The 26,464-nt window shown below is 43.0% G+C and overlaps 1 protein-coding gene across 1 annotated transcript in view; it reads left to right on the top strand.

Annotated features, from left to right (window-relative positions):
- The window catches only part of LOXL4 (lysyl oxidase like 4), a 93,807-nt gene that overhangs the window by 55,494 nt on the left and 11,849 nt on the right, over nucleotides 1-26,464 (top strand). The window contains exons 6-13 of the mRNA XM_077258331.1: nucleotides 10,167-10,205; nucleotides 10,653-10,866; nucleotides 16,132-16,315; nucleotides 17,836-17,990; nucleotides 18,090-18,257; nucleotides 20,332-20,494; nucleotides 21,978-22,221; nucleotides 26,241-26,356. Coding sequence (XP_077114446.1) covers nucleotides 10,167-10,205; nucleotides 10,653-10,866; nucleotides 16,132-16,315; nucleotides 17,836-17,990; nucleotides 18,090-18,257; nucleotides 20,332-20,494; nucleotides 21,978-22,221; nucleotides 26,241-26,356 — 1,283 coding nt within the window. The remainder of the gene's footprint in view (nucleotides 1-10,166; nucleotides 10,206-10,652; nucleotides 10,867-16,131; nucleotides 16,316-17,835; nucleotides 17,991-18,089; nucleotides 18,258-20,331; nucleotides 20,495-21,977; nucleotides 22,222-26,240; nucleotides 26,357-26,464) is intronic.

Raw genomic sequence — 26,464 nt, 5'->3', positions numbered from 1 at the left:
GTCCAATCAAGAATAGCTCGGACCTTGACTGGGTCCATCTCCACAGCAGAAGGGGAAAAAATGAACCCCAAAAAGGGAACCTTCTGTACACCAAAAAGACACTTTGAGCCCTTGACAAACAAAGAATTTTCACGCAAAATTTTAAAGACCATCCTGACCTGCTCCACATGCGAGTCCCAATTATCAGAAAAAAACAGAATATCATCCAGATAAACGATCAAAAATTTATCCAGATAGTTCCGGAAAATGTCATGCATAAAGGACTGAAAAACTGAAGGGGCATTAGAGAGCCCAAAAGGCATCACCAAGTACTCAAAATGACCTTCGGGCGTATTGAATGCGGTTTTCCATTCATCCCCTTGCTTAATGCGCACAAGGTTGTACGCACCACGAAGGTCTATCTTGGTAAACCACTTGGCACCTTTAATCCGGGCAAACAAGTCAGACAACAGCGGCAAAGGATACTGAAATTTGACAGTGATCTTATTTAAAAGCCGATAGTCAATACAAGGCCTCAAAGATCCGTCCTTTTTAGCCACAAAAAAGAATCCCGCACCAAGAGGGGAAGAAGACGGACGGATGTGTCCTTTCTCCAGAGACTCCTTGATATATGAACGCATAGCGGTATGTTCAGGTATCGACAGATTAAACAGTCTTCCCTTAGGAAATTTACTGCCTGGAATCAAATCTATTGCACAGTCACATTCCCTATGAGGAGGCAATGCACTGGACCTGGACTCGCTAAAGACATCCTGATAGTCAGACAAATACTCCGGAACTTCCGAAGGCGTAGAAGAAGCAATAGACACAGGCAGGGAATCCTCATGAATACCACGACAGCCCCAACTAGACACTGACATAGCCTTCCAGTCAAGGACTGGATTATGGGTCTGTAACCATGGCAGCCCCAAAACAACCAAATCATGCATTTTATGTAGAACGAGAAAACGTATCACCTCGCGGTGTTCAGGAGTCATGCACATGGTAACCTGTGTCCAATACTGCGGTTTATTTTCTGCTAATGGCGTAGCATCAATACCCCTAAGAGGGATAGGATTTTCTAATGGTTCAAGAATAAAACCACAGCGCTTAGCAAATGAGAGATCCATAAGACTCAGGGCAGCACCTGAATCTACAAACGCCATGACAGGATAAGATGACAGTGAGCAAATCAAAGTTACAGACAGAATAAACTTAGGATGCAAATTACCAACGGTGACAGGACTAACAACCTTAGATATACGTTTAGAGCATGCTGAGATAACATGTGTAGAATCACCACAGTAGTAGCACAAGCCATTCCGGCGTCTATGAATTTTCCTCTCATTTCTAGTCAGGATTCTATCACATTGCATCAAATCAGGTGTCCGTTCAGACAACACCATGAGGGAATTTGCGGTTTTTCTATCACATTGCATCACATCAGGTGTCTGTTCAGACAACAACATGAGGGAATTTGCGGTTTTGCGCTCCCGCAACCGCCGGTCAATTTGAATAGCCAGGGACATGGTATCATTCAGACCTGTGGGAATGGGAAAACCCACCATAACATTCTTAATGGCCTCAGAAAGGCCATTTCTAAAATTAGCGGCCAGTGCACACTCGTTCCAATGTGTCAGCACGGACCATTTCCGAAATTTTGGCAATATACCTCAGCCTCGTCCTGGCCCTGAGACATAGCCAGCAAGGCTTTCTCTGCCTGAATCTCAAGATTGGGTTCCTCATAAAGTAAACCGAGCGCCAGAAAAAACGCATCAATATCAGCCAATGCCGGATCTCCTGGCGCCAACGAAAAAGCCCAATCTTGAGGGTCACCCCGTAAGAATGAAATAACAATTTTTACTTGTTGAGCAGAGTCTCCAGACGAACAAGGTTTCAGGGACAAAAACAATTTACAATTATTCCTGAAATTCCTAAACTTAAATCGGTCTCCTGAAAACAGTTCAGGAATCGGAATCTTGGGTTCAGACCTAGGATTTCTGGTAACATAATCTTGTATAGCCTGCACACGAGCGGCAAGCTGGTCCACACTTGTAATCAAGGTCTGGACATTCATGTCTGCAGCAAGCTTAAGCCACTCTGAGGTAAAGGGGAAAAGAAAAAAAAAAAAAAAAAAATGAGAGAGGGAAAAAAAAACCTCAAAATTTTCTTTCTTATAATCCCACTTCTGCAATGCATTAAACATTTAATACTGGCCTGGCATACTGTTATGACCCCAGTGGACAGGGTCTCAGAGGAACGTGTAAGTCTGCGAGATTCAAAAATCCAGCTCATAGGGCTGTGGTAACTGGGTTGACCAAATAGCTACTCCTAACGCCAACACTAGAAGTAGCCGGGGATCATGCCTACGGCGATCGCTAGATGACTCGCGCCAGCCGGAGAATCTAACTACCCCTAGGAGAAGAAAACAAAGACCTCTCTTGCCTCCAGAGAAAGGGACCCCAAAGCAAGATACAAGCCCCCCACAAATAATAACGGTGAGGTAAGAGGAAATGACAAACACAGAAATGAACCAGGTTCAGCAAAGAGAGGCCAGCTTACTAATAGCAGAATATAGCAAGATAACTTATCTGGTCAACAAAAACCCTATAAAAATCCACGCTAGAGATTCAAGAACCCCCGAACCGTCTAACGGTCCGGGGGGAGAACACCAGCCCCCTAGAGCTTCCAGCAAAGGTCAGGATACAGATTGGAACAAGCTGGACAAAAATAGCAAACAAAACAAAAGCAAAAAGCAAGGAAGAAGACTTAGCTTGAAATACAGGAACCAGGATCATAGGACAAAAGCACAACAGATTAGCTCTGATTTCAACGATGCCAGGCATTGAACTGAAGGTCCAGGGAGCTTATATAGCAACGCCCCTGAACTAACGGCCCAGGTGAGGATATAGGAAAAGACAGAAGCTCCAGAGTCAAATCACTAATGACCACTAGAGGGAGCAAAAAGCAAAATCACAACATCCAGTGCCAGAGCAACCAAACAATCCCAAAACCTCCACCTTGTTTGACTGTAGGTACTGTGTTCTTTTCTTTGTAGGCCTCATTCTCTTTTCGGTAAACATTGGAATGATGTGCTTTACCAAAAAGCTCTATCTTGGTCTCATCTATCCACAAGACACTTTCCCAGAAGGATTTTGGCTTACTCATGTACATTTTGGCAAACTGAAGTCTAGCTGTTTTAGGTCTCTATGTCAGCAGTGGGGTCCTCCTGAGTCTCCTACTATAGTGTTTCATTTCATTCTGATGAACTCTGAGCCTGCAGAACAGTTGAATTTCTTTGGAACTTAATTGAGGCTACTTATCCACTATCCTGTTTTGTAACATTTCATCAATTTTTCTCTGCCGTCCACGTCCACTGAGATTAGCTACCGTTCCATGAGTTGTAAACTTCTTGATTATGCTGCGCATTGTGGACAAAGGAATATGAAGTTCTCTGAAGGTCGACTTGTAACCATGAAATTGTTGATATTTTTCACCAATTTTGGTTCTTAAGTCCTCAGACAGTTTTCTTCTCCTCTTTAAATTCTCCGTGCTAAGTGTGGCACACACAGACACAGAATGCAAAGATTGAGTCAACTTCTCCCTTTTTTATCTTGTTTTGGGTGTGATTTTCATATTGCCCACACCTGTTACTTGCCACATGTGAGTTTGAACGAGCATCACATGCTTGAAACAAAGTTGCTTACCCACAATTTTGGAAAGGTGCCAACAATTTTGTCCAACGCATTTATGGGTTTTGTGTGAAATAATATCCAATTTGCTTTTTTTTATCTGCTTTTTGTTGTTGTTGCAATAAACACAAAGGAAATAAACATGTGTAATTGCAATAATTTTCAGGGAGAAATACTTCATTTTCTGAAACAATTTTAAGGGTGCCAACTACATCTATCATCTACAGTATCTATCTATCCATCTATCTATTATCTATGTATCTATTATGTATCTATCAATCAATCAAACATCTCTCTATGTACAAGTGCTTCTCTCTAAATTAGAATATCATCAAAAAGTTAATTTATTTCAGTTCTTTAATACAAAAAGTGAATCTCATATATTATATAGAGTCATTACAAACAGAGTGATCTATTTCACGTGTTTATTTCTGTTAATGTTGATGATTATGGCTTACAGCCAATGAAAACCCAAAAGTCATTATCTCAGTAAATTAGAATACTTTATAACACCAGCTTAAAAAATTATTTTAAAATCCGAAATGTTGGCCTACTGAAATGTATGTTCAGTAAATGCACTCAATACTTGGTTGGGGCTATTTTTGCATCAATGAATGCATCAATGCGGCGTGGCATGGAGGCGATCAGCCTGTGGCGCTGCTGAGGGGTTATGGAAGCCCAGGTTGCTTTGATAGCAGCCTTCAGCTCGTCTGCATTGTTGGGTCTGGTGTCTCTCATCTTCCTCTGACAATACCCCATAGATTCTCTATGGGGTTAAGGTCAGGCGAGTTTGCTGGCCAATCATGCCCAGTGATACTGTTGTTTTTACACCAGGTATTGGTACTTTTGGCAGTGTGGACAGGTGCCAAGTCCTGCTGGAGAATTAAATTTCCATCTCTAAAATTGTCGGCAAAGGGAAGCATGAAGTGCTCTAAAATTTCCTGGTAGACGGCTGCGCTGACTTTGGTCTTGATAAAACACAGTGGACCTACACCAGCAGATGACATGGCTCCCCAACCATCACTGATTGTGGAGACTTCACACTAGACCTCAGGCAGCTTGGATTGTGGCCTCTCCACTCTTCCTCCAGACTCTGGGACCTGGATTTCCAAATGAAATGCAAAATTTACTTTAATCTGAAACCAACACCTTGGACCACTGACAACAGTCCAGTTCTTTTTCTCCTTGGCCCAGGTAAGACGCTTCTGGCATTGTCTATTGGTCATGAGTGGCCTGACACAAGGAATGTGACACTTGTAGCCCATGTCCTGGATACGTCTGTGTGGGGTGACTCTTGAAGAAATGACGCCAGCAGTAGTCCACTCCTTGTGAATCTCCCCCAAATTTTTGAATGGTCTTTTCTTAACAATCCTTTCCAGGCTGCGGTTATCCCGGTTGCTGGTGCACCTTTTTCTACCACACTTTTTCCTTCCACTCAACTTTCCATTAATATGCTTGGATACAGCACTCTGTGAACAGCCGCTTCTTTAGCAATGACATTTTGTGGCTTACCATCCATGTGGAGTGTGTCAATGACGCCTTCTGGATATCTGTCAGGTCAGCAGTCTTCCCCATGATTGTGGAGCCTACTGAAACAGACTAAGGGACCTTTTTAAATGCTTAGGAAGCTTTTGCAGGTTTTTTTTGTTAATTATTCTAATTTACTGAGATAATGACTTTTGGGTTTTCATTGGCTGCTTATAAGCCGTAATCATCAACATTAACAGAAATAAACACGTGAAATAGATCAATCTGTTTGTAATGACTCTATATTGTATATGAGTTTCACCTTTTTTTTATGGGAGAACTGAAATAAATTAACTTTTTGATGATATTCTAATTTAGTGAGAAGCACCTGTATCTATATATCTTTTATCTATCTATTAATATATCTTTTATATATCTATTATCTATCTATCTTTCATCGCTCTATTTCCCATTTATCTTTCTATTAATGTATTATTTGCTGACATTTATCTGACACTAATTAGTTTTCATAAAAATTCTAAATTTTGGAGTAAATTAGTTTGGCGGCGTCTATTCACAGATGAATAGTCCTGTTCCAGGTCTCATTAGACATTTGCTTTTTTTGCTGGAAAAGTTGCTATAGAAACTTCAAACTGAATGCGAGAAGAAGAAGGAGAGAACCATCTGGTCACAGCATTTCTTCTCTCCTATGATACGGAAAATGTGAAGTAAGCAGTTTTCCGCGTTCTCTCGGCAGGAGCCATGGTTGACAATTTCGTTGCTTATATTCAGAGGTATTTTAATCTAGTTGAGCGGTTTACTAATTTACAAAGGTGGGAACACAAATTTACATTCCAGTATAAATATTCAGAACATGCTCAAAATATCCTCTGTTGGCATAAGAAATGGGAACTGGGAAATCAGGAGAATCCAAGTTACATTTAGGTCCCACATTTTATGCGGATTCATTTCTTAAAAATCTTTAAAGTGATTGGACCTTCATATTCCTGATACAAAGCTCCAAACCCCCTGCATAGTTAGGAAATGAAATGATAAAAAAATGGAGTACTAACAGCCACCACTAGAGGGAGCTAACTGCAATGCGTTCAAAGTATTAAGTATGCAGTTAGCTCCCAAGGTCCCCCTAGTGGTGGCTGCAGGTAGTCGGTATTTCAGTATTAGAGTAAATGCTCCAAATTGCAGTTCACTCCTGATCTGAGCAGCCGTAGGTTTGTGCTATAGTTTTCTATAAACTAGGTGTTGCTGCACCTGAGCCCTATAGACCTGGAGCGGTGGATGCAGCCATCCCCTGCGGGACACCACCTGAAGCTGTCGGTGTTATCTATTGTTCTCTGTTATCAGCCATTTGCTATTTGCTGGCTATACTTCTGATGATGATGATTTGCAGGGAATCTCTGCCTTCTGTAGTTACCACCTTTACGCTTTTTTATCCCCTCCCGCTGGATTTCCGCGCGCCCCTGTGACTGATGTATCGCACTTCACTTTCCTACAGATGTTTTTCTCATGTGCGGATTTACGGAGTGATATCGCTTTAATCTGGCGGTTTCGGTGTCTGTCAGGAGCCCGTTCTTCAGGAACAATTAACATTTACCGTTCTCATCACTGAAAGTAAATTAAATATCACAAGTCTTAAATATTAATACACATTTAATTAAAAGTTTTCGGGAAAAGCAAAATGTTTATGGATGCATTAATTAACGGGATAGTTTCTCGCTCCGCGCGGATGTTCGGCAGCTGTAAATAAGCTGCTTAAGTTATATCTTATGAATGATGCAGAGCGGTTGTGTTGTTTCTGGAGGTCGTATTGATTGCAAGGGTCTCGTGGGAAGTAATGAGGCCATATGGATTGTAGCCACAAATATACGGCCTCGTAGACAATCATAGGACCCATTTCACCGATCACCCAGAATTTCTTAATGGCAAAAGCTGCAGTACCATTTATGGCCACTACACAAAATGCAGCGCTGTTTCATTTCTGGTTCCTCATGAGCCCTTCAATCAGCTGATCATGGTTGTGCTTCGAGTTAAACGCCTGTGGTCTGATATTGATGACCTCTCCCTATGGATTATTAAAGTCCCGAACCCCTTTAAGGCTGCCATAGTTTTAAAAATAATAATAGCACCATATACTGCACAAATAATATACCTATATAATGATGGAGGACTCTGGGTAAAAGTCCCATCAGAGTAGTCCGACTCCTAATATATACTTTTTGGCATGATTGCAGGGTGCGTCCACGTTTTTTATTTTTTTGGAGGCAACACTTAAAGGGGCCATTCTGCACTGTCAGTGCTGCTTACACTGCCAGTCTCCTGGAATCAACATCTGATAGGGGAGTAAAGTGACCGCTGCAGCCAATCAACAAAATATTAGAAGTGCTAGGATGAAATGTGTATTGGGTATAGAGAATAACCCTAGTCTTCTCCCTAACCTCAGTGCTAACTCTAACTCTAGCCCTATCCCTAACTCTAATCCTGTCCCTAACTTTAGTCCTGTCACTAATCCCAGTCCTGTCCCTAACTTTAGTTCTAACTCTAACCCTAGTCCTATCCTTAACTCTAGTCCTTTCCCTAACTCTAGTCCTTTCCCTAACTCTAGTCTTACCCCTAACTGTAGTCTTATCCCTAACTCTAGCCCTATACCTATCTCTAGTCCTATACCCTATACTTAACTCTGGTCCTATCCCTAACTCTAGTCCTTTCTCTAACTCTAGTTCTATCAGTAACTCTAGTCCTATCCCTAGCTCTAGTCCTATCCCTAACTTTAGTCCTTTCCCTAACTCTAGTCCTATACCTAACTCTGGTCCTATACCCTATACTTAATTCTTGTCCTATCCCTAACTCTAGTCCTTTCCTTATCTCTAGTCCTATACCCTATACTTAACTCTGGCCCTATCAGTAACTCTAGTCCTTTCTCTAACTCTAGCCCTATCAGCAACTCTAGTCCTATCCCTAACTCTAGTCTTTTCTCTAACTCTAGCCCTATCAGTAACTCTAGTCCTATCCCTAGCTCTAGTCTTTTCCCTAACTCTAGTCCTATACCTAACTCTGGTCCTATACCCTATACTTAATTCTGGTCCTATCCCTAACTCTAGTCCTTTCCCTAACTCTAGTCTTACCCCTAACTGTAGTCTTATCCCTAACTCTAGCCCTATACCTATCTCTAGTCCTATACACTATACTTAACTCTGGTCCTTTCCCTAACTCTAGTCCTTTCTCTAACTCTAGTCCTATCAGTAACTCTAGTCCTATCCCTAGCTCTAGTCTTATCCCTAACTTTAGTCCTATACCTAACTCTGGTCCTATACCCTATACTTAATTCTTGTCCTATCCCTAACTCTATTCCTTTCCCTAACTCTAGTCCTTTCCCTAACTCTAGTCTTATCCCTAACTCTAGTCTTATCCCTAACTCTAGTCTTATCCCTAACTCTAGCCCTATACCTATCTCTAGTCCTATACCCTATACTTAACTCTGGTCCTATCCCTAACTCTAGTCTTTTCTCTAACTCTAGCCCTATCAGTAACTCTAGTCCTATCCCTAGTCCTTTCCCTAACTCTAGTCCTATACTTAACTCTGGTCCTATACCCTATACTTAATTCTGGTCCTATCCCTAACTCTAGTCCTTTCCCTAACTCTATTGAAGATATATCGTCGCACAGCTGTAAGTGGTGCACAAGTAGGAACCCAACCCGTGAATAATATAAATATATAACTTCGCACTCAACTTTAGTTAGATGTGAAGATTTTTAATGCAGTCCAAAAAAAATAAACGTTTCAGTCCCCAACTGGACCTTCATCAGGTACTGCAATGAATACATAATAAAATAAAAGTCCATAACAATATCGAGTCTGATATACAAAGTAATAATGGAAAAACCATAATACAAACAAATACCATAAATGGACAATGACAGTCGCCATACTGGCGTAATCTCCGTGCAGTCGGGTAGGCTTCTTTTTGACCTTTTCTCCATCCAAACTTTCTTTGTTTGTGAGCACGGAGATTACGCCAGTATGGCGACTGTCATTGTCCATTTATGGTATTTGTTTATATTATGGTTTTTCCATTATTACTTTGTGTATCACACTCGATATTGTTATGGATTTTTATTTTATTATGTATTCATTGCAGTACCTGATGAAGGTCCAGTTGGGGATCGAAACGTTGTTTATTTTTTCTGGACTGCATTAAAAATCTTCACATCTAACTAAAGTTGATTGCCAAATTATATATTTATATCTTTCCCTAACTCTACTCCTGTCCCTAATCCTTGTGCTAAGTCTAACGACTAGGCCTATCCTTAACTTTAGTCCTAACCCTAGTCCTAACCCTAACTCGAGTTCTACCTCAAATTTTAGTTTAGTTTTTTGTTTATTTTTCTTTTTTTACAGGGAATACTTTTTAAAATTCAAGAAGGCTCCCCGAGCAAGTGTCTATCGATCATCTCAAAAAATGACAAGTGAGAGGAGAGTGTGGGGAGCGCACAGTGCAGCCTTTGTCGTCTCAGTTGCTGCAGATGCAGAGCGTAGTAGCCGTGATGATGAGTTTATCGGCTGCTGCACTCTGCATAGTTATGGATACCTGATCATAATGCAATGCAAGATGCAGAAAGCCGCCATGATAAAAGGTGGAGGCAGCGCAGGTGCAAAATACTGATAAAATAACCACTCACACACCGACTATTCATGAACAAGTGGTTGCCTAATATTTTAAATACACACAGATAAGACTTGTGCATTTGGAATGCACTTATAGAGGGCTGGGCAGCTCATCTGATCTAATAGTATGAATGTGGCCAATCTGTAGGCTACTTTTTCTCTGTGATGTTTTGGGGTTTCAAGCACTTTTTTGTGAACTGTGCTCTGCATAGGCAGTAACTGAGATAACAAAGCTCACTTCATCACACTAACATCTTTTCTATATTGGTTGCAGCCTATGCAGCGCACAGTTGCTGATTACAAACTCATCTCAACAAGATTAGATTGATTCTTATTTATTATTACAGTAAACTCTGGAATATGAAGATAAAAGCTCCAAAGTCCAGGTAAAAACTTTTAAAACTTTTATGTCATTGTCGTGATTAAACTCAAATGAAAGTATCCTTAAGGCCTGGGAAACTAATAAAAAATGAATTCCCAATCAATTATAGTAGGCATTTTTTTTTTCAAAATCTCTGTTTGGTTGTCAGTGAATGGAAACACTCTTGACGTTTGTAATGTATCAGTGCCGGAAATCCCTTAGTCCATCAACAAAACTGAGCGCAGATGAAAGTCTCTTACCTGCGCAGGTACGTTATAACACAGCGACGTTGTGTGAAAGGATTTGGTTGGGTGTACAGGAATGACTCCATTCAGTGACAGCAAGCAGAAACCTTGACATTTTAAGTATAGTATTTTTTTTCATTGCTAACATGGAGGGAAAGCAGCGGGGGCTGCCATCTGGGGACATGTCGTCTTGTACTTTGCTCAACGTACTGATCTGATCTCTTTAGGTTGAAGATGCAAAGTCAGAGGAAGATGTTCTGGATCCACAAAGTGATCTGCTCAGGTGCAGAACCTCATCTGGCGAACTGCAAAGTCCAAGTTTCTCCAAAGGCGTTCAAGCCTGCCTGCAAGAATGGGATGCACGCTGTCGTGAAATGCGTGGCTTCCCCCAACTCTGGTATTGGGAGCACAAATGGCTTCAAGAAGGCGTTTAGGACGATGGTGAGCAGAGTATCTCATACAACTGTATTTACCATCACTGACGTTATCAAGGCTCGTGCACCCGATCATATGAGTCGGACGAGCAGTGGAGGTTTCCGCCGAGGAAATAAAATTAGCCTCGGATAATCGGATTGCACTGATGACACACGGATGACACACTGATGGTAAAAACAGACACACAGGTGACACACTGATAACACTGATGGTAAAAACAGACACACAGGTGACACACTGATAACACTGATGGTAAGAACAGACACACAGGTGATGTACTGATGGCACTGATGGTAAAAACAGACACACAGGTGACGTACTGATGACACTGATGGTAAAAACAGACACACAGGTGACACACTGATAACACTGATGGTAAAAACAGACACACAGGTGAAATACTGATAACACTGGTAAAAACAGACACACAGGTGACACACTAATGACACTGATGGTAAAAACAGACACACAGGTGGCACATTGATAACACTGATGGTAAAAACAGACACACAGGTGACACACTGATAACACTGATGGTAAAAATAGACACACAGGTGACACACTGATGACACTGATGGTAAAAACAGACACACAGGTGACACACTGATGACACAGATGGTAAAAACAGACACACAGGTGACACACTGATGACACTGATGGTAAAAACAGACACACAGGTGACACACTGATGACACTGATGGTAAAAACAGACACACAGGTGACACACCGATAACACGGATGGTAAAAACAGACACACAGGTGACACACTGATGACACTGATGGTAAAAACAGACACACAGGTGACACATTGATAACACTGATGGTAAAAACAGACACACAGGTGATACACTGATAACACTGATGGTAAAAATAGACACACAGGTGACACACTGATGACACTGATGGTAAAAACAGACACACAGGTGACACACTGATGACACTGATGGTAAAAACAGACACACAGGTGACACACTGATGACACTGATGGTAAAAACAGACACACAGGTGACACACTGATGACACTGATGGTAAAAACAGACACAGGTGACACACCGATAACACGGATGGTAAAAACAGACACACAGGTGACACACTGATGACACTGATGGTAAAAACAGACACACAGGTGACATACTGATAACACTGATGGTAAAAATGGACACACTGATGAGACACTGATGAGACACTGATGGTAAAAACATCAGAGCTGCTATGTATACACAGGCCGGCATTCACAGGAGGATTGTAATGACAGGCATGGGGGTCATCAGCAGACCCACTGCTGTCATGACAACTCATCCACGCCCCGCGATCCTGTCACGGTTGCACCCATGTGCAGGTAGAATGACGCACGTCCCTGTCGGTGTGTGTCAAATGTCACTGTCAAAGACTGACAGCGGGTTTTAACTGGTTAACAGGCAGGGACAGAAAACATAAATATACGTCATATGTCATGAAGGGGTTAAATACAGACGTGTGAATGAGGCCTAACATACACACCGGTACAAAGCCTTTGGAAGTTACATCCTATCGCAATTTCAGCTCCAACAGCATTCCTGTATTTCTATGTCAAAGTGGCTGTGGTAGTTTTCGTATCTGAGAGAGGAATAGGAAAGAGGGGAAAATGCTGAGCTTGAGGAGCTATACTTTTCTGTCCTTTCACTATTTTCTCGGAAAATACTGTTAATAATCATAAGGAAAGCCTGTCATTCCTGCTTCATCCATCCACTCATATAGAAAGCCTGTGAGTCCTGCTTCCCCCACCCACTCATAGAGAAAGCCTGTGAGTCCTGCTTCTCCCACCCACTCATAGAGAAAGTCTGTGAGTCCTGCTTCCTCCACCCACTAATAGAGAAAGCCTGTGACTCCTGCTTCCTCCACCCACTTATAGAGAAAGTCTGTGAGTCCTGCTTCTCCCACCCACTCATAGAGAAAGTCTGTGAATCCTACTTCGTACATCCACTTGTATAGAAAGCCTGTGAATCCTGCTTTCTATATCAGTAGTCGGAGGAAGCAGCACTCACAGGCTTTCTCTATGAGTGGGTAGAGGAAGCAGGAGTCACAGGCTTTCTCTATGAGTGGGAGGAGGAAGCAGGAATCACAGGCTTTCTCTATGAGTGGGAGGAGATAGCAGGATTCGTATGCTTTCTATATTAGTGGATGGGGAAGCAGGAGTCACAGGCTTTCTCTATTAGTGGGAGGAGGAAGCAGGAGTCACAGGCTTTCTCTATTAGTGGGAGGAGGAAGCAGGAGTCACAGGCTTTCTCTATTAGTGGGTGGAGGAAGCAGGAGTCACAGGCTTTCTCTATTAGTGGGTGGAGGAAGCAGGAGTCACAGGCTTTCTCTATTAGTGGGTGGAGGAAGCAGGAGTCACAGGCTTTCTCTATTAGTGGGTGGAGGAAGCAGGACTCACAGGCTTTCTCTATGAGTGGGTAGAGGAAGCAGGAGTCACAGGCTTTCTCTATGAGTGGGAGGAGGAAGCAGGAATCACAGGCTTTCTCTATGAGTGGGAGGAGATAGCAGGATTCGTATGCTTTCTATATTAGTGGATGGGGAAGCAGGAGTCACAGGCTTTCTCTATTAGTGGGAGGAGGAAGCAGGAGTCACAGGCTTTCTCTATTAGTGGGAGGAGGAAGCAGGAGTCACAGGCTTTCTCTATTAGTGGGTGGAGGAAGCAGGAGTCACAGGCTTTCTCTATTAGTGGGTGGAGGAAGCAGGAGTCACAGGCTTTCTCTATTAGTGGGTGGAGGAAGCAGGAGTCACAGGCTTTCTCTATTAGTGGGTGGAGGAAGCAGGAGTCACAGGCTTTCTCTATTAGTGGGTGGAGGAAGCAGGAGTCACAGGCTTTCTCTATTAATGGGTGGAGGAAGCAGGAGTCACAGGCTTTCTCTATTAGTGGGTGGATGAAGCAGGAGTCACAGGCTTTCTCTATTAGTGGGAGGAGGAAGCAGAAGTCACAGGCTTTCTCTATTAATGGGTGGAGGAAGCAGGAGTCACAGGCTTTCTCTATTAGTGGGAGGAGGAAGCAGGAGTCAAAGGCTTTCTCTATTAGTGGGTGGAGGAAGCAGGAGTCACAGGCTTTCTCTATTAGTGGGTGGAGGAAGCAGGAGTCACAGGCTTTCTCTATTAGTGGGTGGAGGAAGCAGGAGTCACAGGCTTTCTCTATTAGTGGGTGGAGGAAGCAGGAGTCACAGGCTTTCTCTATTAGTGGGTGGAGGAAGCAGGAGTCACAGGCTTTCTCTATTAGTGGGAGGAGGAAGCAGGAGTCACAGGCTTTCTCTATTAGTGGGTGGAGGAAGCAGGACTCACAGGCTTTCTCTATAAGTGGGTGGAGGAAGCAAGAGTCACAGGCTTTCTCTATTAGTGGGTGGAGGAAGCAGGACTCACAGGCTTTCTCTATTAGTGGGTGGAGGAAGGAGTCACAGACTTTCTCTATTAATGGGTGGAGGAAGCAGGAGTCACAGGCTTTCTCTATTAGTGGGTGGAGGAAGCAGGAGTCACAGGCTTTCTCTATTAGTGGGTGGAGGAAGCAGAAGTCACAGGCTTTCTCTATAAGTGGGTGGAGGAAGCAGGAGTCACAGGCTTTCTCTATTAGTGGGAGGAGGAAGCAGGAGTCACAGGCTTTCTCTATTAGTGGGTAAAGGAAGCAGAAGTCACAGGCTTTCTCTATTAGTGGGTGGAGGAAGCAGGAGTCACAGGCTTTCTCTATTAGTGGGAGGAGGAAGCAGGAGTCACAGGCTTTCTCTATTAGTGGGTAAAGGAAGCAGAAGTCACAGGCTTTCTCTATTAGTGGGTGGAGGAAGGTGGAGTCACAGGCTTTCTCTATTAGTGGGTGGAGGAAGCAGGACTCACAGGCTTTCTCTATTAGTGGGAGGAGGAAGCAGGAGTCACAGGCTTTCTCTATTAGTGGGAGGAGGAAGCAGCATTCACATGCTTTCTCTATGAGTGGGAGGAGGAAGCAGAAGTCACAGGCTTTCTCTATAAGTGGGCAGAGGAAGCAGGAGTCACAGGCTTTCTCTATAAGTGGGTGAAGGAAGTAGGAGTCACAGACTTTCTCTATTAGTGGGCAGAGGAAGCAGGAGTCACAGGCTTTCTCTATAAGTGGGTGAAGGAAGTAGGAGTCACAGACTTTCTCTATTAGTGGGAGGAGGAAGCAGGGCTCACAGGTTTTCTATATGAGAGGACGGGGAAGCAGGACTCACAGGCTTTCTCTATGAGTGGGAGGAGATAGAAGGGGGGCTGTAATGGGCGCAGCTTGATGGAAGCCCCCACATGACTGCGTTGCCAGGAAGGGGGTTTGGAGTTTTTTGAAAATAAACAGTGATTGTAGAGGGATTGGTGGGAATGGTGAACAGGGGGGTGTGCTTAGGGGAGCAAGGAGGCGGGGGCTGGAATAAGTGCGGGAAGGATCACTTGTGCGGTGAATCACGAGTGGAGAAGCCCGCCCTCCCTCCCTTTTTTCGTTTCGGTTTGAGTTGACAGCAATTTTTTGTTAACATCGTCACAGTGGCAGGTTGGCGGGGGGTGGGGTTCTTGGAGCTGGTGATCACGTGTTATGGGGTTAATCTGGCTTTTGTTTACGGGCTCTGGACGGGGAGTTTACCTCGGGAGCTTTGGGGTTTTTGGTTTGCCCGAAATGGGTTACATGGTGCCCTTGAGCTGGTGGTTACGGCTGAGGGTAAAAGAAGTGTTTGATCTTTCAAGTTTGGTGGTGGCTTTATGCCTATTTTTGAGCCAGATTTTTCTTAGCTCCTAGAACCCTCCCCTCAAGGTTTTTTATATATATGGTATACATGTTGTTATTCATGTTATTGTTTGTTTTAATAAAATGGCCGCTGTGGCCAAATTATCCAAAAGAAATTTATGTGTTGTGTTTTAATTTTAATGGCTAGCAGGTGGTGGGAAAAAAAAGGGGATCTGGGTATGGGGGGGGATAGGATGTCTGGTTACGGAGAAAGCCCAGTTGGGCGATACGCGGTCAAGGACTCACAGGCTTTCTATATTAGTGGGAGAAGGAAGCAGGACTCACAGGCTTTCTCTATGAGTGGGAGGAGGAAGCAGGACTCACAGGTTTTCTATATGAGAAGACGGGGAAGCAGAAGTCACAGGCTTGTTTTGTAATTCTAGTGGCAGATACAAGTTACATGAAATACATACATGCATCCCCAAGCGCAGTGTTTCCCCTGTAGCCTGTGCTGTCCTCATATAAAGACCCTACAGATCCACTGTAAATATTCACATCCTCACACATATTGATCTGTTTGTCTGTAGGAGCCCCTTGTTCGGTTGAGATCCGGGCCCCACGCCGGCGAGGGCAGAGTAGAGGTGTTAAAAAATGGGAAATGGGGAACCATATGTGACGATAAATGGAATCTCCTGTCGGCAAGCGTGGTGTGTCGAGAGCTCGGTTATGGATCCGCTAAAGAGGCCGTTTTAGGAGCCCAATTGGGACAAGGTAAGAATATAATATTACAATGCTTGTAATATTTCTTATTAACACACTCCCTGTGAAACTTTATTAACCCGGCCTGTTCCGCGGTAATGAATGAGTAGTATAACTTTTATGATAATATAATTACAACACTAACATCGCGCGCATTACAGCGGGCCAGTAATTATACACTGAGCAGTAAAGTATTAGACTTGGCAGCGGATGTGAGAAGCAGAAATATCCCAGTTTGCTAAATGGCTCTATGCAAATATTTATTGAAAAAAAAAAACTAAAAAAAAAAAAAAAACTATCCACAATAAGACTTATTTCTTCGGCGCAGTTTCCTAGAGAAAGTGGTTTTTAATCAAATCACATTTCAGCCATTAATTTTTCTTTCTACTTGGAAATGTTTTCCGTGCGCGCGGCTTTTATCTTCACAGAATGTTTATTATCTGTTTTGTAGCTGCCATTTTTCCTCGTTATCCCTGTGTTACAAGAAAGGCCTGCAATTTATTTGTGTCGGGGGTGAATTAGAAATAGAAGCAAATTATTCAATAGAACGTATCGTTTTTATTTTTGTCGCAGACGAGGCTGCAATAAAACTCATTTTGCTGGGCAGTTCTATAAGGCTGTACTGACAAGGCGTGAGCAATGGGGGGCATCCTTCTATCGCTGCCACATCTGATGCCTTCGCCTTATACCCTTCCTAGAGGTGCAGACTTTTCTCATCAGATGCCCCCAGGTCGCAGCCTTCAGAGATATCAATGCGGAGAAAACTAATAGTTCCCACTAGCACTTTACTCCCTTGTTCCCACTGAAAAAAATGTGTGCAAAATTGGCAAATTGCATCTTTTCTTGCAGAATCTCAACATTTCTTTTCTAACTAAATACATTAACCGATTCACGACGTATGATTTATATTTATGTCATATATCGTGCTCCTGCCTTTGATGCGGGCTCCTGCACATGATGACTTATTTAATCAGCCATCATGTGCTTTTTAACAGCCATAGGTGGAGCGGTGCTCCACCCACGGCTGTTAACCTGTTTAATACTGCTGTCAATATCTGACAGCGGGCATTTAACACTTGTCAATCGGTGCACCCGTGATGTAATCATGGGGTGCCGATGGGTTACCATCTACTTTCTGTATGTATGTTAGAATTGAAGGAACTTTCAGAAGTGCAAGCAACCTGGAAACACCTGGGGTTCAGTTAAGGTCTGGAGAGCAAGGGAGTAATCAAAAATTGCGCCTACAGAGATAATAGCAGGCCGAAATAGTTGTCATGAAAATCTGGCAAAGAGCTGTGCAATATGGTATTCAGTGCGTAATACCATTTCTGACCACATGGTGTGCTGTTAGGTATAAACAGGTACAATAGTCCACCTAGTGGTAGAAATGTGTGATGCAGTGATTTAGTAATTTTTCTATCCTTTTAATCCTTTTACATTGCATGCTATATTATTGTCGGAGGATGGGACTTGGGTGTTTTTGCAGCCTCTGCATCTTCTATCTTTTTGTTTGTATGTTCCTGCATTTTTAGGATTAGGTCCCATACACATGAATGAGGTGCTCTGCACGGGTCAAGAAAAATCCATTACTGAATGCAAATTCAAGGAGGCGAGTATAGCCGGCTGCCAACACGAAGAGGATGCGGCTGTGAAGTGTAATGTTGCTCAGATGGGGTATGGCGACCAGGTTAGTGTCGGTCACTGTGCGTCATTTGCAGACTGAATACAGTTATGTATGTAATATCCAGTATTGAGATGTAGTAAGTTCCTAATGTTATTATTTCAGATACGCCTGGTAGGCGGAAGGTCAACCGAAGAAGGTAAAGTGGAGGTGCAGATGGTTGTTAGAGGTGCAAAGAAATGGGGAGCCATATGTGGAGAACTGTGGGGAATTAATGAAGCCATGGTCGTGTGTCGGCAGCTAGGACTGGGATTTGCCAATCATGCCATACAAGTAAGGATCCGATCTATAGTATCTTTGATAATCATGATGTGTGAAAAGTAGAAAATATTATCATCTTTTTACAAAACCCCATACAAATTAGGCCTCCTCCAGGACGAAGAAAGCTGGCCGTCCTGTGCCAACCGTTGGAGGTCACCACCCAATAAGTCAATGTCTGACCCTTTAACAAGTCTTACCACATGACATGTAGCTCAACCAGAGTCTTCTCCAAAATCTAAAGACCTCCATCTGCAGACAGCGGCTTCCTGATGTTTGCCCTCTCATCAGTGCAGATCAGGATACTAATAGGCGGGAGGAGAGACCTTACAGGTCAAGGTGGAAACCACCAAGACGAGAGAATTAAAGACCAGACCATGATCCCTGGGAAACAAATATGAAAATTAGCTTTGATCTAAGAGCAATAAAGTTGGCTCTTTAGTGTCACCTATTGCAGGAATTATTCTACAAGTCACTGTCTGTCCCTTTGAGGAACACTGTCACTTGACTTGGGATATTGAGAGAAGCCAGAGTTTTACACAATCTTATTATGATATTTTACTAAAGATATGGACATGCTCTTAACTAGGATCTGTATCAGATGGAAACAAGGGTGTACAAACCACACAGACAATGCAGCTGTAATTAAAGGAGATCGTATAGCTACAGGAACCAGGAGCCGAGTGCTAGAGGCAGACGGACCCCCAAGGAGAAGACAGAGGCGGTTTATTACCATCGCTGCCTTCCTGATCACTGTATACATAGTGTTGTTTATACAGATCAGAAATCTCCAGTCCCATCGAGCATGTATTCTGGAAGGGAGCAGGAGCAGTTGGATCTCAGAAGAAACAGATCAGGAAGGATGTAACGAAAAGGAAGAAAGGCAAGAAAGAAAAGAAAGGAAGAAAGGAAAATAAAGGAAGGAAGGCAGGAAGGAAAGCTGGATGGAAGAAAAGGGAAGGAAGACAGGTGTCAGGAACCGTGCAACGGATACCCACGGGTCAATACGTGTCCTGTGAAGTGACAGGGGAGAGACGGGGCAGCATGCAACCGCCGGTGAGTAGGACCTGCGGTCACGTGACCACAGGGGAGGGACCGGGGCGGAGCCAACTACAGGACGCCTGGAGGAGATAGCAGCATGCAATGAGGACCGGCCGGACCGCAGGGAGGTAAAGCGAGTAGGGGGCAGCCGGGTACGAGCACCAGAAGCAGAAACGAGAGGGGCAATAACGGTACCAAAGGGACAAACAGAAAGGATAGTCACAAACCATGCAGGAGTCAAGAACCAGGCAAGCAAGCAGACAGTACCAAATCAGTAGACAAATACACAACGGAGGGACAGACCGGATCAGAACCAAGAGCTCAAACACGAAAACAGACACAAGGCGCACAGGGGTCAACTAACTCAGCCGAGGGCAGAAGTATAACTGACAAGGAGCGAGGCCTAACAGAGGCTATAAAAAGCCCTCCCAAAACCAAAGAGAGGCTACCAGCATTAATCCCTGGAGCACAGACCAACAACTACCAAACAGGCCAAGACAACAGGAAAGTGAAGGAAGGAAGAAAGAAAGGCAAGAAAATGAAGGAAGGAAGGAAAATGAGGGAAGAAATGAATAAAGGAAAATGAAGGAAGGAAGAAAGGAAGGAAATGAAGGAAGGAAGGAAGAAAGGAAGGAAATGAAGGAAGGAAGGAAGAAAGGAAGGAAATGAAGGAAGGAAGGAAGAAAGGAAGGAAATGAAGGAAGGAAGGAAGAAATGAAGCAAAATGAAGGATATAACGAATGAAAATAAAAGAAGGAAGAAAGGTAAAGAAAGGAAGGAAAAGGAAGGAAGGATAAGAAAGGAAAACTAAACCACAATTTGTAGCCTCACATCCAACAAACGATATATATAATATATATCATATATAAAAGTAATTGTAATTGATAAGGGAAAGCAATTGAAAAGTAGCTGACAGGTGGGATTGTATTTTGTACAGACATTTATTTTTATGATATTTTGGCTCCTTATTAGACATAAGAAGCTCATACTGAGCAGAAGAAGATGGAGTCTCGGATTATTACATTGTGTTTCCCTATGATCACACTAGGAGACCTGGTACTGGCAAGGAACCCCTGGTGCCGAGGACGTGGTGATGAGCGGTGTGCGCTGCTCCGGCACGGAGATGTTTATTCAGCAGTGCCGCCACCATGGTGTAGTACACTGTCCGCGAGGAGGGGGGCGCCGATCCGCCGGAGTTACCTGCACTGAACGTAAGTTGGATCAGTGGTTTTAGTAAACTTTGTGATCTGGTGGTCTCGGAATTTCCCCCATGTTGATGGCAGTAGCTGAGCCATTGGTGGCACCTGGCACCGCGAGCACACAGCCCAGGTCTCTTGGCTCCAGATTTCTAAAATAACACACAAAATGCAGCCTATGAGATGCCTGTAATCCATTCAGGGTTGCCCCAGACCCTGCACGGGCATTATAAAGAGGGGAGTCTATAATAGGCAGATTGTTTAAAGGGGTGTTCTTATTTTAGACTTTTATGGCATATCCACCAAACAACGAAAACAAGGCCCTGGGAATGTAAAGATGTCAATACATGTGCGATTCTCTCCAGTCACTTCTATGGAAAATTGTGTTGGACCCTTGGTGTGGGATAAACATCTATCAGACATTTATGGCAAAAATGTGGAATATCCCTTTAAATCCCATCAATTCCTCTCTGAGTCTTCACCCTATTAATCCATACCCAGCAGGTAGCTAGCTCCAAATGTTGCTTTTTAACCATCCTGAAAATGTCACTATCTGAGGAGACAGTGGGATGTCATGGCAGCCGGGGGGGTCCGCCTTCGCTAACTTGGTGCTTTTATGAAGCTTCATAGGAGATCAGTAATATTATGATATACTGCAATATCGGAGTATTGTAGTATATAATACAAGTGATCAAACAATTGCAGGTAAAAGACTCTTAGGAAGACTAAAAAATAAAATACGGTAATTAAAAATGAAATAAAAATATAAAAAAATTTTAGAACAAAATAAATCCCTTCTTTTTTCTCAATTAAAAATAATAATAAATAAATAATAAAAAAAATAACAGTCCAGTCTACCAAAATATAAAATGAATCAACCCATGCAGTAAACTATGTAAAGAAAAAAATAAAATAAAATGCAGATGTGCCAATTTTATTGCTGCCTTTTCGCCAAAAATGAAATAAAAAGTGATCAAAATTTTATATTTATCCCAAAATTGTGTTAATAAAAAATGATAGCAAACAAGCTATCACACTGCAAAATCAATGGAAAAAAAAAAGTTACTGGTCCCTGAAAATGGCAATACCAAACGTTAGGTAAAAAAAAGTTCTGAAATGTTTTAACCACTTAACTATATAAATATAAAAAAGTTTGGTATCACCGTAATCAAACTGATCTGAAAATTCAAACATTAATATAAAATAAAATTAATAAATAATGGTTAAATTATGGATTTTTTTTCACAATTGGAATGTTTTTCCTGTTTTTCAGTATGATATATGGTAAAAGGAAACTACAACTTGTCCTGCAAAAAAACAGCTAAACCCCGGGTTTGTCCACTTTGTTCAAGAAAATTGTTGGGTTTCTTGTTTTCCGCCATCTTCTTAAGTTTGATTTGTATTTTTCTTTGTGGTTAATTTATCCGGACAGCAATGATATAATTCACTATATCAGTATCGACCCAAATGTAGAGTAACGTCTGCACTGTCCTGTTAGATGCGCCCGACCTGATCCTGAATGCACACTTGGTGCAGGAGTCATCCTACCTCGAAGACCGGCCTCTGAGCATGCTGGAGTGCGCCCACGAGGAAGAGTGCTTGTCCAAGTCTGCGGACGACATGGCCTGGCCCTACGGACACCGGAGACTTTTACGCTTCTCTTCACAAATACACAACATTGGGAGGGCGGACTTCACTCCTCGAAACGGGAGACACACATGGGTATGGCACGAGTGTCACAGGTAACCATGGCTTAAAAGGTGAAACTCTACTGATGTAATTAACATAGCTGATGATTTCCTGCAATTAATAACTCAACCTCCGCCTCCTGTCAGCCCCCATCAATGCAATGATCATTTGGTGTTCCGCTTCCGGGATTCCCATTAATGTGTTTGGTCTTCAAATCCCTATAGCGCCACCACAGGAGACATTACCTGTGTAGCACATGAGTCCTCCAGAGGGCAAAACACTTATTGGAGTCACTCTCTATTCAAGAAAATACATATGGACCTTCAAAATGAAATGTTCTATCTTCAGGAGTGCACCTCTCCCCTTCCTCACAGTTTCCTCCTTCCCCGGGAGAAGCGCTGCGCTCCTGATGATTGACAGTTCAGATCACTGGGATGGTTGCACTGCTCACCTGAACTGTGCGATTCTGCTGTGGGACTTAGCATTTCCCTAAGTATCTTTGGAGGAGTTCAGAGACACTGATCCATCATTCCAGCCAGCTTCGGAGCAGCACTCACAAGCTGTATTAGAAAGAGCTTACAAGCACTGCGCTCCTTGCCTTGGAAACCAGCCACTTCTGGAAGAGTGCAGCAGAAGCCGAGAAGCTGGACCATGAGCAGTAAACCATGAAATTAAAATCCCCCTCTTTTTTTAGAAGATTTTTTAATAAGGCGTAAATTGCAAATTTGATTACTTTTAAGCTTTTGCACTTTGCAATTTTACCCATTTCAGAAGACCAGAAAACCCTTGTCACCAGGTTTTCCCAATATAAACTATGGCCACCACCTTTAATGCCTCTTTTACAGTATTCCATCAAGATGAATGTAAGTCTCCAACCCCCTATGCATAGCCCAAAAAATATCTTTCATAATCCCCCATACGGCGCAATCTGGTCCAATGACGTCACTGGTCTTGATTCAGCGCCTCCTCTCTCGTCACATCTCCATCCTTCTTCATGTGGATGATGCGTCCTACGTCATCCACACAGTGTCCCCACCGCGCTCCTGCGTAGGGGGACTTCGCTGCATCCTGTCGACAGCAGAGCACAGTACTGTCGTGCGCATGCGCAGGCTTTAGTTCCAGGTCATCGTTGATCTTTGGCCCTTCCCTGCGCATGCACATACACTGTACTTGGCAAAGGAGAGAGAAGAGCTCCTGCGCAGGAGCGCGATTGGGGATGATGTAGGATGCGTCATCCACATGAAACAAGCAGGAGGACGGCTGTTGCGATGATGGAGGAGGCGCCGAAGCAAGACCAGCGACACCCATCGGACCAGGCCGCACCATATGGAGGGATAATAAAAGTGACTTTTTGGGGGGAGGAGATAATAAAAGTGATTTTTTTTTGGGGGGAGGGGATAATATAAGTGATTTTTTTTAGGGGTGGCGCTAAAAAAACCACCCAGACACCTAGAGAATCTCAAGATTGAAATTCTTAACATTCTTGAAAATTTGCACTTTTGAAAGTATCGACAAGTGCGGAAATGGTGGAAAACTTAAGGAGCGACTGACTTAATCTAAGCGCTATTTTTTTTAACATTTGGGGGTAAACGTTATAGGTAATGAATATGTAAATATAATATGTAAATTAGTGACAAACTGTATATACCGCAGGGTATCTGTCAGCTTTCTCCATTACTTTGCATTTCCGATGCCTTACATCCCGCCGTTCATCTTAATGTCCGGGATAAAATTACAAAACCGGCGCAAAGGTCCAATTATATTTCCCTTTGATTCTATTGGATTTTCCGCCATGGAAGGAGCTCACGCTGAAGAGAATAATACGAAAGTTGTGATAATGTCAGATAAGTTTCTTTCTAACGAGGCTTTTCTCACAGCAGTAACTTGTCAGGAGCAGCAGGCAGCGTCGAAGCGCCGGGAAAAGTGATTTCTATAAGCAGGAAAAAAAGCGCTCATCGCTAATATAAGCTCCCCCCAGCGTGTTCCATCAGAGCCGAGAGCTCCCGGCTGCCGGCTCCAGCAATTAGCTTCAGAGGAATACCGAACCCGGAGCTGACACAATGCACAAAGCCCTACATTACACCCCGAGATGGTGGGCTGACGTTCTTAAGAACAAATATTTTGTTGTGCTCCTTCATCGCCGCCCTGAATTCGACACATTGAAAATCAACAAACAGACGTTAGAGACGTTGACAGATGAAATAATGGCGCCTGCTTTTTTTTTTTTTTTTATTGTTTTTTTTCGGCTTTAACAAAATAGCAAAAACAAAACGAAAGAAACAAAAGTACGTGACTCACACGATAAAGTAGAGCGGGATTTATCATTTAACTCATTGTAGGTTTCTCAGCAGAAATAGGTAAAACCAGAGACAAGGGTTTGTGTAAATCGGCATGTCGCCGCATGCAGATCTCTCTTTTCTTACCTTTATCGTTAGATCAAGTGTGGCGTAAGATGAACAGATATCTTAAAAATATGATTTTGTTAAACAGGGTGGTCAATTTCTATTCATTCATAAAGTTGGATTCAAAATGGCCGACTTCAAAATGGCCGCCATGGTCACCACCCATCTTAAAAAGTTTCCCCCCTCCCATATACTAATGTGCCACAAACAGGTAGCTGATATCACCACCCATTCCCATTTTATTTAGGTGCATCCATATAAATGGCCCACCCTGTACTTTGTCGGGAGATGTTTATATTACGTGTCACCTAGTGGTTGCGATGTGCATTGCAGCCAGCTAGCATGTTGCAATATTATATTAAAGAGGTTTTCCGGCCCTGGGGTACAAGTCTAAAGTGACTCTACCTGACTGCAGACTTATGAATCCTCAGAGCGCGTGCTCAGCGCACTCTGAGGATTCTCCTGTGCCGGTGCCAGGAGCTGGAGGTCAGGTGACTGCAAATATTTTATTTCCAGCCACATTCCGACTAGACACGAACAATACAATTGTCAGGCTGTGCACATCTAGTGGGCATGTGACGGCATGCATGCAAAGCGAATACTTGCCTTTTCCCGGGGCTGGTACAGGAGAATCCTGACAGCACGCACTTTCTCATATGTTTCCAGGGAAAGTGAGCCCATAGCAACCAATTGTCTGACATGTTTCCACAGGAAGTGAGTCCATAGCAACTAGTTTGTCTTGTATTTGTTAAAAGAAACGAGTCCATATAACCAGTTTCTACCTTATTTGCCAAGATAAAATAATCCTTTAAGACTTAAATGGGTATTCCCTTCGCCACGATCCTATCCTAATATGTAGTAGGTGTAAACTACATTTCTAATTGAAGATATTGGCTAGTATTAATAATAATATTAGCCAATATTTTCAATTAGAAATGTAGCATAGTTCTTCTGATTCTCTGTGTCGCTTACCCCAGGTGCAGGGCATTGCGGTAGCTTAGGTATCCGCGGTTACAACAGTTGGTTAGCTGTTAGTGGCTGTAGCCATGGATACCTAAGCTACTGCAACGCCTTGCATGTGATGTAATCAGGAGAACTATACTACATTTCTAATTGGCGGTATTTGCAAATATTATTATTATTACGCCTACTACATATTGTGATAGGATCTTGGAGACGAGAATAGCCATTTAAATGCTGGTGAAGTCCGTCTCATTCTCTTCCTGCTCTATAAATCAGATGTTTGTAGGTGAAGAACGTTTTCTAATGACCATTTTCCATGTAGCGCGTTAGTTCAATGATGGAACATATAATGTGTGATTATTTTGCTGTGTGCTTTTTGATTTCCTACTGCCCATTCCTCATCGTACCAGATACTGTAAAAATCTGGAATTTTCCTCCTGTGATATTCGCTATTTTTATTCCCCATACATCAGGAGACGCACGATTACACATCCCTCACGTCTGCACAATGCACCCATGCTGGGAGATATTTTAGAGCACAGGGTGGGTGGATTCTCTTTATGTTCTCTCTCTGGTCCTGAACGTCTCCATACACAGACTCGGAGTACAGTATCTGCTACGCCCGGCAATGTAACCAATGCTGCACACGTGCTGTTCCTGCTTCTCACCACGAGCGTCAGACATGACTGTCACATCTTTTCCTATAGGCATTATCACAGTATTGACGTTTTCACCTACTACGACCTCCTGACATTGAACGGCTCCAAAGTCGCTGAAGGACATAAAGCTAGTTTTTGCCTAGAAGACACCAACTGTGGAAAAGGTATGTGCTGAAACATACGCCATAGCGCATCATATGGGTTATCCTCAAATAATCTACCAGATCCCACCTCAGACCACCGACCCAGAGGTTATTACTCCTGCAGAAAGT

Source organism: Ranitomeya variabilis, chromosome 4 (genome assembly GCF_051348905.1).
Source record: "Ranitomeya variabilis isolate aRanVar5 chromosome 4, aRanVar5.hap1, whole genome shotgun sequence".
NCBI classification, from domain to species: Eukaryota; Metazoa; Chordata; class Amphibia; order Anura; family Dendrobatidae; genus Ranitomeya; species Ranitomeya variabilis.
The sequence above is the reverse complement of the archived record's forward strand: the minus strand, read 5'-3'. Positions and strand labels throughout refer to the sequence as shown.